The sequence below is a fragment of the Rhinopithecus roxellana genome, chromosome 4, assembly GCF_007565055.1.
Source record: "Rhinopithecus roxellana isolate Shanxi Qingling chromosome 4, ASM756505v1, whole genome shotgun sequence".
NCBI classification, from domain to species: domain Eukaryota; kingdom Metazoa; phylum Chordata; class Mammalia; order Primates; family Cercopithecidae; genus Rhinopithecus; species Rhinopithecus roxellana.
The window spans coordinates 148,965,135-148,979,036 of NC_044552.1; the positions used below are offsets into that span (position 1 = coordinate 148,965,135).

At 46.9% G+C, this 13,902-nt stretch overlaps 1 protein-coding gene across 2 annotated transcripts in view; it reads left to right on the top strand.

Moving 5' to 3' along the window:
- Window positions 1–3,300: 3,300 nt before the first annotated feature.
- The window catches only part of THBS2 (thrombospondin 2), a 37,740-nt gene continuing 27,138 nt past the window's right edge, over window positions 3,301–13,902 (top strand). Inside the window, exons 1-5 of one of the 2 annotated variants that reach the window (XM_030929300.1) lie at window positions 3,301–3,425; window positions 3,519–3,691; window positions 6,630–6,703; window positions 8,176–8,732; window positions 11,196–11,280. In XM_030929300.1, coding sequence (XP_030785160.1) covers window positions 6,652–6,703; window positions 8,176–8,732; window positions 11,196–11,280 — 694 coding nt within the window. In that variant the 5' untranslated portion in view covers window positions 3,301–3,425; window positions 3,519–3,691; window positions 6,630–6,651. Of the gene's footprint in view, window positions 3,692–6,629; window positions 6,704–8,175; window positions 8,733–11,195; window positions 11,281–13,902 lie in introns of both variants that reach the window. The other variant, XM_010388343.2, reaches the window with a different exon arrangement.

The window sequence follows — 13,902 nt, forward strand, 5'->3', positions numbered from 1 at the left end:
CCTGAGGGTTCAAGGCTTCCGTGGAGGAAGTCACTGAAGATGTGACGAAATGAGGGAGACACGTGGCGTTAGAAGCTGGGCCTGAGGATGGGACCGAATTGCTGTACTCTCATGATAAAACTTGAATGGATCAGGAGTTATTTCTTGTGGATGAGCAAAGAAAATGATTTCTTCAGATGAAATGTACTCCCAGTGAAGATGTTGTGAAATGCTTCACTCCTAGGGAAGATGTTGAGATGACAACAAATAATTTAGAATATTACATAAGCTTAGTTGAAAAAGCATGACATGCTACAGAGAAACGTTTTATAAAAGAGTCAATAGATGCAGCAAACTTCATTGTGGTCTTACTTTAAGAACGTGCCATAGACACTCTACACCACCCTTCAACAACCACCACCCTGATCAGTCAGCAGCTGTCAGCATTGAGGCAAGACTCTCCACCAGCAAAATATGACGACTCACTGAAGCCTCAGATGACCGTTAGTAGTTTTGAGCAATGAAATATTTTGGAATTAAGATATGCACCATTGTTCTCTTAGACATAATGCTACTACACCGTTAATAGACTATAGTGGAGTGTAAACGTCCCTTTTACATGCACTGGGAAAGCACAAATCCATGCAACTGACTTTATTGCAGAGGTGTGGAACCGAGCCTGCGGCATCTCCAAGGTGTGCCTGTGCTAGTTCCCTGGGCCTGCTGCAATGAAGTATCACAAACAATGCATGGATTGTCCTGCGGTTCTGGAGTCCAGCAGTTTTAAATGCAGCAGGTGGCAGGGCTGCACGTCCTCGGAATGCTCTGGCAGAAGCCCCTTCCCCATCTCCCACAGTTCTGGCGTTTCTGGCAGCCCTTGGTGACCTTGGCTTGTGTTTGCATCACCGCGTCCTCTGCTCCTTCATCAAGCGGTGCTCACCCTGTGTCTCCGTCTTCATACTCTCTATTCTTATTAGAACACTAGCCATTAGATTTGGAGGCTGCCCTATGTCAGTTTGACGATATCTACACTTGGTTTCATCCACATATACTGTGGTATTTCCAGTAAGCTCATTCACAGGTTCAGGGTGGACATGAACTTCGGGGGCATGATTCCACCTGCTGCATGTCTGTCCCTCGTCCTCCCGCACTCGCACGTGATTCCCTCAGCATCATTGGCTTTCCCGCCGAGGCCTCTGATTGCTTGTTGTTTCATCCTCACATCTCCCTTCCTACTCATCCCCAGGGGGCCCAGGGAATATGCTGACCAGGGGCTGTCCCCTGTACTCCCCCTCTGGCCCCCTGCACAGTGGGGCTGCAAAGTCCCGCTTCACCCTGCCAGGCACCTCTCTGTGACTTCCACCGCCTATGAAGCCCTTTCCATGCATCTGGGCCTGGGCGCTGCTCCAGGAACCTGCTGTTCTCTGCACCATGAACACCTACCCACTCTCTCTGCCTGACATACTTTCTCAATCGGGGAAGCCCCATTCATGGGCCATGTTCCAGTCGGTTTACCCTCTGTCTCCTCTAAACAGACTTCCCTGATTATGGGCTGCCAGATTCTACAGAAGGAGGCCCGTCTTCTCTGCACCCAGCCATCGGCACGTGGAGGGTCATTACTACATTCCTTCCTCCTTCCCAGTGAGTGTCACGGTCTTCACCGCCTGCTCCCTCCCGAAGTGCTGAGCAGCAGAGGAAGAGGGGAGGCTGTGGCACGCGGATGCCACCCTCCACATTCCGGCCCCAGGAAAAACTGACCTGGAGGCAGAAAAACTCAAACCGATGAATGGATAATTATCCACTGAAAATTCTTTAAGGGGAACTGGGTTATAGTTATTTTGAATTTGAGATAGCATTAACCTATTTAAACTACTTTTTAATTCAAATGATGACTTTGTCCCCAATAGCTTAAAAAAGCAAAATAACGTACCTTAAACATGACACATACACTCTTGGAGTCTAGTCTCTTGTCTGTGCGTGTGTCAGAAACTGATATTTACCAAGTGATAGTAAACAGGTGCCATTAGGAAAAACGGAGGTTTTCGCAAATGAAAGCTCCTTCCCTCTCCCACACCTGCTCACATATCCTCCCTGAAGACAGAGGCAAGAAAGCGAGGCTTGATCTTCATGATGCCTGCCGACCTCTGCGGTGCTGGACCCCTGTGGGGGAATGCCAGGAGGCTTAAGAGATGCTCCCCTGCCACAGAGACAGTGAAAGCTATGTCCATAGAAATTCGCTTTAATGTTCTCTAAAACTTGACGGGTCCATGGCCAGGCTGACAACTCCACACAAACGTGAAGGAACCCAATAGGCAGGTGCCAACAGAAAGCAGGTGCAGGTGGCTCTGGGCAAAGCAGCACCTCCCTAGTCACCATTCACCCCACCTGGAACAAGTAGAACCTCCCCCATTCAAGGTCCACCCCAACCTGGGAGAGGCAGCAGCTCCCCTGTCTGCCATTAACCCTGACCTGGGAGAAACGACACATCCCCATGCACCATTCACACTGACCTGGAAGACACAGCCCCTCCACCACCCACCTTCCACACTGTCCTGGGAGAAGGGGCACCTCCTCCATCCACCATCCAGCCCACATTGGGAGAAGCAGACCCTCCGCCATGTGCCATCAACCTCCGCCTTGGAACAGCAGCTCCCCTTTCCACCATCCGCCCTGACCCGGGAGAAGCAGCTCCCCCATCCATGGTCCACCCTGACCTCTGAGAAGCGGCCCCTCCCACCCCCATGCAGAGTGCACCCTGATTGGCCCTGATGCCTGAGGTGTGGGGGGGCGGGCTTCGCTGCTGCCACTGCTTCTGGTTCTCTGAGTCCTTGCTCTGTGCCGCTGCACATCAGGCTGTTGCTGCGATGGGACCACGTGACAGTGTGCACCAAGGGGACTTGGTCGGGTGTTGCGTGTCACGGGGAGACGTCCCTGGAGGGAATCCTCACTGAGCAGATGAAGCAGAATTTGGGTTACCATGAATTTTCCCAAAGCTGCAGTACAGTTGTTCAGTCCTCTAACTGCCTGAGGTAAATGTTGGCAACTTCCTTTTACATTAAATTTCATTTTTGTCACATAATAAACTTGGTTATTGACCATAAAAACTTTATTAATATACAGACTAATTATTGATACTCACCGATGTATTTTATGTGTTATTGAGAGTCAGTCATTTGGTTTAGAAAGACCGATATCACACTGAATAATTCGGAACATATTTAAGGCATAGAACGTGCATTTTTTTCTCTTAAGCAAAATGAGGCGTTCTAGCCAATCTTGCTAGTGTTATTTATAGCATCTTATTTCCTGAGAGAAGACAGGAAAAGTGAGTCCCTGCCTTCCCTCTCTCTGTCTGGCTCCTCCCAGGCCTGTCTGGCAGGGGCCGGGGTGCAGGAGGAGGAGGCGGCCTCCAGTACAGAGGGGCTGGACTTGGACCCCTGCAGCAGGTACTCGGAGCAAATGGTGAGATCAGAAGGGGGATGATGTCATTCCTTCGAAGGAATGAATTAAACGTGCTTCCTCGTGTGTCTGATTGACAGCACTGCACAGGAGAAGCGGCATATAAAGCCTCACTGCCCGGGAGCCGCTCGGCCACGTCCACCGGAGCGTCCTGCACGGCGGGGCCGGTCTCTCGCTCCAGCAGAGCCTGAGCCTTTCTGACTCAGTCCGGAACCCTGAAATCAGTCACCACTGCATCTTTTTAGCAAACCAGGTACGATTATTTCTTAAACTCAATTATTTCATCGTGCTCCAAGTTTAAGAAATTAGAGCTCTGGAACTCTAAGAAGGGGAGAAGAAAAAAGAGCTATTGAGATTCTTAAGGTGGGGGGTGCATCTATTAACACTAAACGGCCAGCCTTTCTTCACGTGGAGTTTTGACTGCCCACTGGAAGAGCAAGGCACGTGGCGGCCGCTAAGCTTTTCCTCCGCGGCTCCTTTCCCCGGCTGGCCCGGCACCCCTTCCTCTCTGAGGGTTGTGGTTGCTGCTATTGTAATGCATATACCTGCCTGGGAGCCCGGTAAAGGCTTTATGTTTTCAGCTTCAGAATAAGAAGATTCCACACGAGAGTTTGTTATTGAGGAGGGAATCAGAAACCACTCCCGGAGTATCTGAAAAGTAGCTGGAGATTAGAGAGAGACTCTGATTGTTAACATTATTAGTAGATTAGAGAGAGACTCTGATCTCTGATGAACATGATTCGTAGATTAGAGAGAGACTCTGATTGTTAACATCATCATTAGTACATGACAGAGAGACTGATTGTTTACATCATTCGTAGCTGAAAAGTGATTTTGAACCTAACTAGAGAGTATTTGTGGTGAGTCTATGCAAAGTCCTGTGACTGCCGGGACACACAGCGACTTTTAACAGTTTTGCGGCAGTTTGCATATGAAAAGCCAGCTGGTGGGTTGCCTGGCTACCACTTAAGGAAGGTGGGTTTGGCCGCCCAGGACTGGGGGCTGAGCACCCAGGAGCCTGCTGTTTCATCAGACTGCTGTTGGCGGGGGATGGCCGGTAAAGGATTAGCTCTCTGCAAAGTTATCTTTTACTTTGATTGTTCATCTGAAAAGAGTTTTCAAAGACCTTTGCAAATTCAAACTACATTCTGCTGCAGACAGGCACTGAAATCTTTCTTTTGGAAAAACACAAGCATAAACATGGATGCGTGGCATGCAGAGGCTGGGGCAGGGGTGAGCGGCACTGGCTTGTCCGTGGCTCCATCCCTGCCCGGTGTCCCTGGACGGGCTGAGGCCAGGCAGCCCGGCTGCTCATCCTTCCTGTGGCATGGAGCCTCACTGTCCTTTGACAATCCTCAGCGGCGGATGCTTTGTTAGACTCCTGTTCTTGGAAGAATCCACTTCAAGGCAGAGACAGTAGGATCTGGTTTTGTCAGAGGAGTTTGCTTTACTTTTTCCAACCTGTCCTTATGAAGCTGGGCATCCAGAACTTTCGCGTTTGCCATCCTGTTCTTGGCTGGCCTCTGCAGGGCCAGCCCCACACAGCTGTCCTTAGGGGACTGCGATGTGTCCGGCAGTGTGGGCTGATGAGGTGGAGAGCTGGGAGGAGCCTGCCAAGGCTGTACCTGAGCTGCGTATTCTAACACCTCTGTGGTGCTTACTGTGTGCAGGTACTGTTCTAAGCTCATGGTCAAGTGTTCACTCATGTCATTAAACCCTCTTAAGAGCTCCATAGAAAGGTCCTGTCAGCACCACCATTATGACTGCGGCTGCCTCGGGCATTTAGAGTAGAAATTGCCCCAGATCCAGAGGCACATTCTGCTCCTATAACCCATGCCTGCGGCTTGCTGGGCTAAGTCAGCCCCTGGTGAAGATTCGTTTGCTGAATTCATCTCTCATAACAACCCAATGAGGTGGGCGTTTTACATGACGCTATATTTCTACAGATGAGGAAACTGAGACAGAGAGGTTAAGTAAGTTTTCCTAGGTTGCACAGCTGGTGCTCAGCATTGCTCAGCCTGGTGATGGCCTCCGCCAGCCGCGGGCTGTGCTGCTTCCGGAGCCAGGACAGATGAAGCAATCACCAAGGACCACGGGGGTGGCACTAGGGGCAGCAGATGGGTTGCGGGGAGGCCGGGAAGCAGATGAGTTGGAGGGGTGTCCAGGGAGCAGATGGGTGCGGGGTCTGGAGGTGCTGCCAAGCATTTCTTCTGGGGAACGTTTCTCTATTCCTAGAAGGTGAGGATTTCCAGGTTACCAAACGTTGTTTCTGGAGAGGGAGAGTCCTTGGATTAACAGTGAGAAGTTAACAGCCTTTGCTATTCGAAATATGGGAAGAATTGGGGTCTCAGTCTTTGCTTCAACCTGGAGCAGGGTGTGACCAATTGCTGGAAGAGACTTGGGGAGCCCTGGGACCCGCAGGCTCATGCTCCTTTGGGAGAGGAGAAGCTGAGACCCACGGGGTTAATCGTGCAGCAGGGCATTGGGCCACGTCTCCTGACTCCGGGTCCAGCCTCCACTGAGCTGTGCCAACTTAAAATCCCCAAGAATGGAAAAACAGGCCTGCAGGAAAATAAAAAGGCAGGGTCAAAATGATGGCTAAGTCAAGTGTTCTGTTTTTTTGTAAGTATAATTCACCAAATTAAGTTTATTTCTAACTTTTTTTACAGTTAGTATTTATTCTGTTTAATTAGGTTATGCGTAACTGTTTTTTTTTTTTTTCTGGACCTTTACACAAAATGCTTTCACAGATTATTTTTGTCAGGCTGGATATTTTTCTAAATTCAAACTTTTTAGATCTAAGTCCTGTCTACGAGTCGTATGAACAGAATTACTCCGGGCAAGCACTGACCTTGCCCATCGTCCATTTGCTCATCTGTAACACGAGGACAATTAGAGCACCCCTCACCTCCCCGGCTGTTATGAAGATGAAATAATAGGAATATTTAGAACGTGATGAGCACAGTGTTTGCCGGCGAATGCTACCCCAACAAATCTTAGTTATAGTTAGAAGAATCCTGCTTGAAAAGTAAATTTCCTCCTTAGCTCTTAGTTTCCCACAAATCTAGTTGGTGCTGAGTTTTATATGCAAACTGTTTTTCAATGGTCATGTGAGTCACTGGGCCAGTCTCTCTCATGGGCAGGGTTGCAGCTGTGGACTCATCACTAACAAGGGTTTCCTGTATCCCCAGGAGCTAAACTGCAGGAGGCAGGATGGTCTGGGGGCTGGTCCTGCTGGCTCTGTGGGTGTGGCCCAGTACGCAAGGTGAGTGTCCTCAGAGCCCGTGGTCTCTCGGGCTTGTGAGATGTGGCTTAGCTGCGAGGGGAGAGACGACAAAATAAAGTGTGTGGTTGGACAATTTTTACCCGTGAGGACCTTCTAGCTCCTTAATAGTAACTTACTTCAGAGCCAATATGACATGAGATAATTTATCTTTGGAAAATTCAGGTGTTAGAGAAAAATGCCATTTCACTTAGAGTTGCACAGTTTATCCTTTTTTTCTGTAGAGGATGTTCACAGCACTGCAAGTATTTGATGTTTGTTGAATTATTTTTGCTCCACTTTCTTCCTCCTTTAAATATTTTCCCATGTGTTTACTTTTCTACAGTACGATTTTTAATGACCATGTAATATTTAATCACAGATGAAGCCTGATCTTTTTCAATCAATTCCCACTTAGATTGGTTTATTTTCATTAGCATAAATGGTGACACAAAAAATACTGATGTGGATAAATCTTAAGTAGCATTTGTGATTATATCCTTTGGATAGGTTACAAAATTAGAATCGCTGAATCAAAACTTTTAATTCTTGCCAAGTAACTCTATGGAAAGTGGTCCCATGCCCACTTCTATCAGCAACACTGTGTATTATACTGTTCTAATTTGCCAAATATTAGATGAAAAGGAAGGCTTTGTTTAAACTTTCCGTTCAGTGTATTCCTTCGAATTATTTAAACTGTTATGATTTTGGTAAGGTCTGATCACTTTTCTTGCCAATAGCCTAGGTGGTGAGTTAAAACCATTTGTTTCTGTACTGGACACTGATCACTCTTTCAGATCCTTACCCACAGGGTGCATTAAGAGTTGGAGAATACATTTTTACAAAATAGCAACCTGCTAACATAACGGGTTTTAGGCAGTGGATCTCAACAAGAAAGCAACATATGATTGAGCGGCTTTCAGACACTTTATCAGTAGCAAGGCTAAAGATCCATGTCTTTCCTAGTTATTCGTTCATTTATTTATTTCCTGAGCAATCAACTGGTAGAGAGGACGGCTGCTTTTCAGCCTCAGATCTGAGATGGAAGAGCCAGACAGAGTGACTTGGGACATGTGCCAGAATGTCAGTCGAGGCCCGGATTCCCTCACCACGAAGGTGGGGCTATGTGAAGGGCCAGCTAAACGGACAGGGCGCTGCCTGGCCCCACCGATTTACCTTCTGGCACACGCTCCTCAACCAGCCAGGGACAGAAGCTGACCCCACAGACCCACAGCTGCGTTGGGACCACACTCTGAATAGCGGCACTGGCAGTGGCTTTTCATCAGAGATTCATCAGATAGTGGCTTTTCATCAGAGAGGGCTCTAGCATTCCTATAAAAGAGGGAGAGAAGCTGTGGGATATTGGGAGGCCTGGTTAATTTCCTTACACAGGAGGTTCTGGTTTGTCACCCTGGGTCTGGCCAACCTCGCCCTCTTCCCCTACGTCACCTTCTGCACTGCGGTTCCCTTTGCAGCTGGTCACCAGGACAAAGGCACGACCTTCGACCTTTTCAGTATCAGCAACATCAACCGCAAGACCATTGGCGCCAAGCAGTTCCGCGGGCCCGACCCCGGCGTGCCGGCTTACCGCTTCGTGCGCTTCGACTACATCCCCCCGGTGAACGCAGAGGACCTCAGCAAGATCACCAGGATCATGCGGCAGAAGGAGGGCTTCTTCCTCACGGCCCAGCTCAAGCAGGACGGCAAGTCCAGGGGCACGCTGCTGGCTCTGGAGGGCCCCGGTCTCTCCCAGAGGCAATTCGAGATCGTCTCCAATGGCCCTGCAGACACGCTGGACCTCACCTACTGGATCGACGGCACCCGGCACGTGGTCTCCCTGGAGGACGTGGGCCTGGCTGACTCGCAATGGAAGAACGTCACCGTGCAGGTGGCTGGCGAGACCTACAGCCTGCACGTGGGCTGCGACCTCATAGACAGCTTCGCTCTGGACGAGCCCTTCTACGAGCACCTGCAGGCGGAAAAGAGCCGGATGTACGTGGCCAAAGGCTCTGCCAGAGAGAGTCACTTCAGGGTATGCTCTGCAGGGAGGTGGCCACCGTGAGGGAGGAAGGAGCTTTGCTGCCAACTGATCCGCGAGTGCGTCTGGTGATGCGATGCTTGAGCAGGCGGAGCCTGGCCTTAGAGAAGCACACTGCACCTCCACACACGTGCTCACATGCATGCATGCACACACTGCACACCACATGCAACCAAAGGCATGTGCATACGTGCACATGCACCACACACACACGAACACACATGCACACAAACACATGAACACACATCCAAAGACATATACACAAACACTGCATATGCACTCACACTCGCATGTGTATATACATCACACATGCACACACCACACACACACGTGAACACGCATGCACACACACGAACACACATCCAGAGACATATACACAAACATAGCATATGCACTCACACTTGTATGTGTATATACATCACACATGCACACATCACACACACATGCGAACACACATGCACACAAACACACGAACACACATCCAGAGACATATACACAAACACTGCATATGCACTCACACTCACATATGTATATACATCACACATGCACACACCACACACACACACGCGAACACACATGCACACAAACACATGAACACACATCGAGACATATGCACAAACACTGTATATGTACTCACACTCGCATATGTATATACATCACACATGTACACACACCACACCACACATGCACAGACACACACCTCACCACATACACATGCATGTGAACACACCCTCACATATGCATGCCAGTGTGCACACAAACACCGTACATGTGCACACACATGCACATGCAGACCCACATAAACACCATTCACACACTCATGTGCACGCATGCACACCACAGACATGCATGTGAACACACACATGCACACGTACACACACCCTACATGGGCATACATGCACATACACAAATAAACACCATGCATACACTCATATTCACACAGATGTGTGCACGTGCCACACATGCACACACACACCACACACACATGTGAACATACACTCACACATGCACATGTGCACACAACCATATGTAAGCACTTATACAGACATGTGGACAAAATAGATGTGCACACATCCATGCAATGCACACACATCACACACATGTGAACACACACATACACACATGTGCACAAAAGCACCATACACAGTCACACACATGCACACACTTACACACATAAACACCATACATACACTCACATTCACTCACATCCACCACACACACATAAACACACATATAGAAGCACACACAGAACCACAGATGTACAGACACATGAGCACACATGCACACACACTCATACACACGTATACACACACAAACTCCACATGTGAACTCATGCATACACATACGTCCACCACGCATGTGTACACACACAGGCACACATGCACACACAGGCACACATGCACACACAACGCATGCAGAGCCACAGGCAGTTGTCAGCACTTACATACTTTCACACATGCACTCACCCTTTCATGTGCAAACACCACCCACAAGTGCACACACACACACAACGCACGCCTTTCTAAGTCATGATTAATCAGAGAGGGCTGCCCCAGCTGTGCTTTCCTGACTGCACTAATAACCATCAGTTGTGATTGAGGGCTGGTTTGATGATCGGGGAATCAACCCTATTCCAATGTTTCTAGCAATCCCAGACTCTTTTGATCACGACCAAAACCACTCCTAAATGTTTGCTTTAGTAGCGAAATGATGGGAGAGCAAAGTAGCAGGTGCCCTTTTCCAAGGGAAAGGGCTATTGATTTATGAGGGAATGGTTTCATGTCCATGTTGGTTAAAATATGTTTGGAAATGAATCTTCCTTAAACTGCAGGTGTTTAGAATCACAATAGGGTGTAGTACATTGCTCCCTCCCAGTCATGTAGGGCCTTGGAAATAAGTACATGGTTAAACTCAGTAATTTGAGTAAAAGGCCTAGAGATGCATAGCTTGTTTTTGAGTTAATCTCTCATGGGTGCCGGGGAATTCCATACTATATAGGATTGGCCCAGCCCCACCGTAACTCAGCTGCGAGAGGCGCTCAGGGTCTATGTCTCTGAGTGGACCAGTGGGCTTCTGTGAGCTCCTTAGTCCGATGCAGAAACTCGCTAATCATGGTGACTTGCAAGGGAAGAATGGCCTTGAACGTCCATGGGAACATGCCCAGAACACAGCAGGCCACAGCTCTCCAAGGGCCATTTCACTCATTTACGAAACATTTCCTTCTAGGTAGATTTCTTACATTACACTTCCACTTCTTGTGTCATGCTCAAAACCAAAATTTCAAAAGTACTGTATACAGAAAAACTGATTATAAAGAGACTGCAAACCTGCTACGTAGAAGGAAATACTTTCACTACTTGAAGATCGCATCTTGTGTTTTTAGAATGTCAGTTAGCTTGGCATCAAACGTTGGATGTTTATCTGTTGCTCTATTTTTCTGCTTGGATGTATTTACAGGGTTTGCTTCAGAATGTCCACCTAGTGTTTGAAAACTCAGTGGAAGATATTCTAAGCAAGAAGGGTTGCCAGCAAGGCCAGGGAGGTAGGTGTGTTTTGAAAAATGCATTTTATTTACTGGCTTGGATGGGTTTCTATTGTGACATGATGTATGTGTGTGTGTGTATATATATGTGCATGCATGCTTGTAAAAATTTAAGTAAAAATATTTGGAACTACCACTATTGTCTTTGAGTGAGTTAGCTGGTCACCTTAGACATGTTGATATCTGAAAATAATAAATTGATTAAACAGTTAATTTTAAGCAGATTTTAATAATCCAAACAATTTTATTATAGAAGACAAAATATAAATAGCTGGTACTTTAATATGACTTTAAATATAGGCAACTTTTCTAGTATATTAATGTGTGATGCTCGTCTGCCTAAGGAAAGTCATAGATATTTGTTGAACTTGACTTATAGAAGTTTTTCTTTCTTTTTTTTTTTTTTTTTTTTTTGGAGATGGAGTCTTGCTCTGTCCCCCAGGCTGGAGTGCAGTGGGATGATCTCGACTCATTGCAAGCTCCACCTTCTGGTTTCACACCATTCTCCTGCCTCAGCCTCCCGAGTAGCTGGAACTACGGTCACCCGCCACCATGCCTGGCTAATTTTTTGTATTTTTAGTAGAGATGGGATTTCACAGTGTTAGCCAGGATGGTCTTGATCTCCTGACCTTGTGATCTGCCTACCTCGGCCTCCCAAAGTGCTAGGATTACAGGCGTGAGCCACTGCTCCCGGCCTAGAAGTTTTCTTATACTGTTCATAGTTGTTATCTCCATCATATGATGGAAATCTATGCTACTTAAATCATTGACAGATGATCTCACCTTTTCTGTTAGTTACAACTGTGAATGATATTTCCAAGCATACTTTCCAACATTTTCTTGAGCATTTCATTCCGAAGGTTGCTATGACAGGTTCATTAAATACCATACATCATTTAATCTTCAGAGTCACTACGTGAGATGCGTACTTTCACTTTCTTCGTTTTACAAAGATGAAGTCTGGCACCCAAGGGGGTGCTGTGTGGCTGCCGTGTTCAGCTCCCCAGAGAGCAGGCAGCAGGGCTGCTGCCGGGGTCTGACAGCCTCAAAGCGGAGCTCACGTCTGCCACACGGTGTGGCTGTGTGCGCATGAAGGCCAGGCCATTTCACTTCCAAATTATGACAAGTGTAAATTGTTATGTCATCAGGAAGATGTGGGATTTGATATCTTTGATGCACAATGACTCTGTGATTCCACTGCCTACTTCAGAACCGGGGTGCGTAGCCCACTCCTCAGTTACACTTTGCAGGTTCTGATTGCTGTGCATGTCCCGTGGGGAAAGAGAACAAGGAGACATTTGATCATCAGTGCGGGGAGAAGGGTGTTCTAAGACCAACCCTCAATCCCAGCTCCGACTTTCACCCCGCCATGACCCTCGCTGTGCCTGTGACCTGAGGGGTAATTTGCAGCACAGGCGGAGTTATCTTGGCTCCAGCACTCTGAGTGCCAGGGCCTCAGCTTCATGAGGCAGTGCTCTTCCCGGGCTCCTGGGGTGGAGGTGGCTGTGGGGCTTTTGGGTACTTTTTGTTGCAATAATGTTTTCAGTCTGATATATTTATATGTATATATGTGGGTGTGTGTGTCTGTGTGTGTGTATTTTCACTAATATAGAAAAATATTGTTTTTATAAACAAAACATATATGCAAATATGTTTTTATGAACAAAACATTATGCAAATATATGTTTATTATTTTATAAACAAAACTTATATGCAAATATTTTCACTACTATATGCAAATATTGTTTTTATAAACAAAACATATATGCAAATATTTGTATGAAAGAAAATATACCCTTCGTGGTGTTCCTAATCACACGTTTGTACCATAATTTCACGTGGGTTCAGTTGAACTAGCGCAAAGGTTGTCTATGGCACGTTGAATTAGTTGTCATAATGGTTAGTGAGTAAAACTAGCCTACTATGACAAACACGACTTACAACTCTATGTAAGCAAACACCTTGTGTGTGTGTGTGGGTGTGTGCGTGTGTGTGTGTTACCAGCATACACCCTAGCAGGTGCAGTCTCCTTCAGCAGGTTATTTCCTAGGCTCATAGGTACCAGTGAATAATCCCTGGAACTATTAAAAGCCAACCTTTAAAACTTATGAGAAACTCTGAGATCTTCCAAAAAAAAAAAAAAAAAAACCCAGACTTACAGAGAAATCTAGATCTGTTATCTCCAGATGTAGAATAAATATGGATCTATATACCTATATCTACCTACCATATGTGGCCATCAACCCTGAGTTAGTCTACTCAAAGCCAGGTGGATGCTGATGTCCCATTGGAGATCTTTGCCAACGAAGACTTCTTCTTCACTGGTTGTGTCAGACTTGAGGAAAATGGGCCTTTATAGAAACACCTACTTCATGGAATGGTGCTTGGCAATGACACTCCCTTCTTCACTGTTTGTTAAAAGTGAGAGTAACCTTGTGAAGAGGCTGAGCCATTATTATTTTACAACTGAGAATATTGGCAGAAGCCTGGAGAAATGCAAGCTAGTTGGAAGGTTTTACTACCAAGTAAAACTACATTCCTGTCAGAGCCGGAGCAGAAGCAAAGATATATGTGGTCTTTTGTTTAACTTTTAAAAGAATGAAAAGCAAATACCCTAGGTTA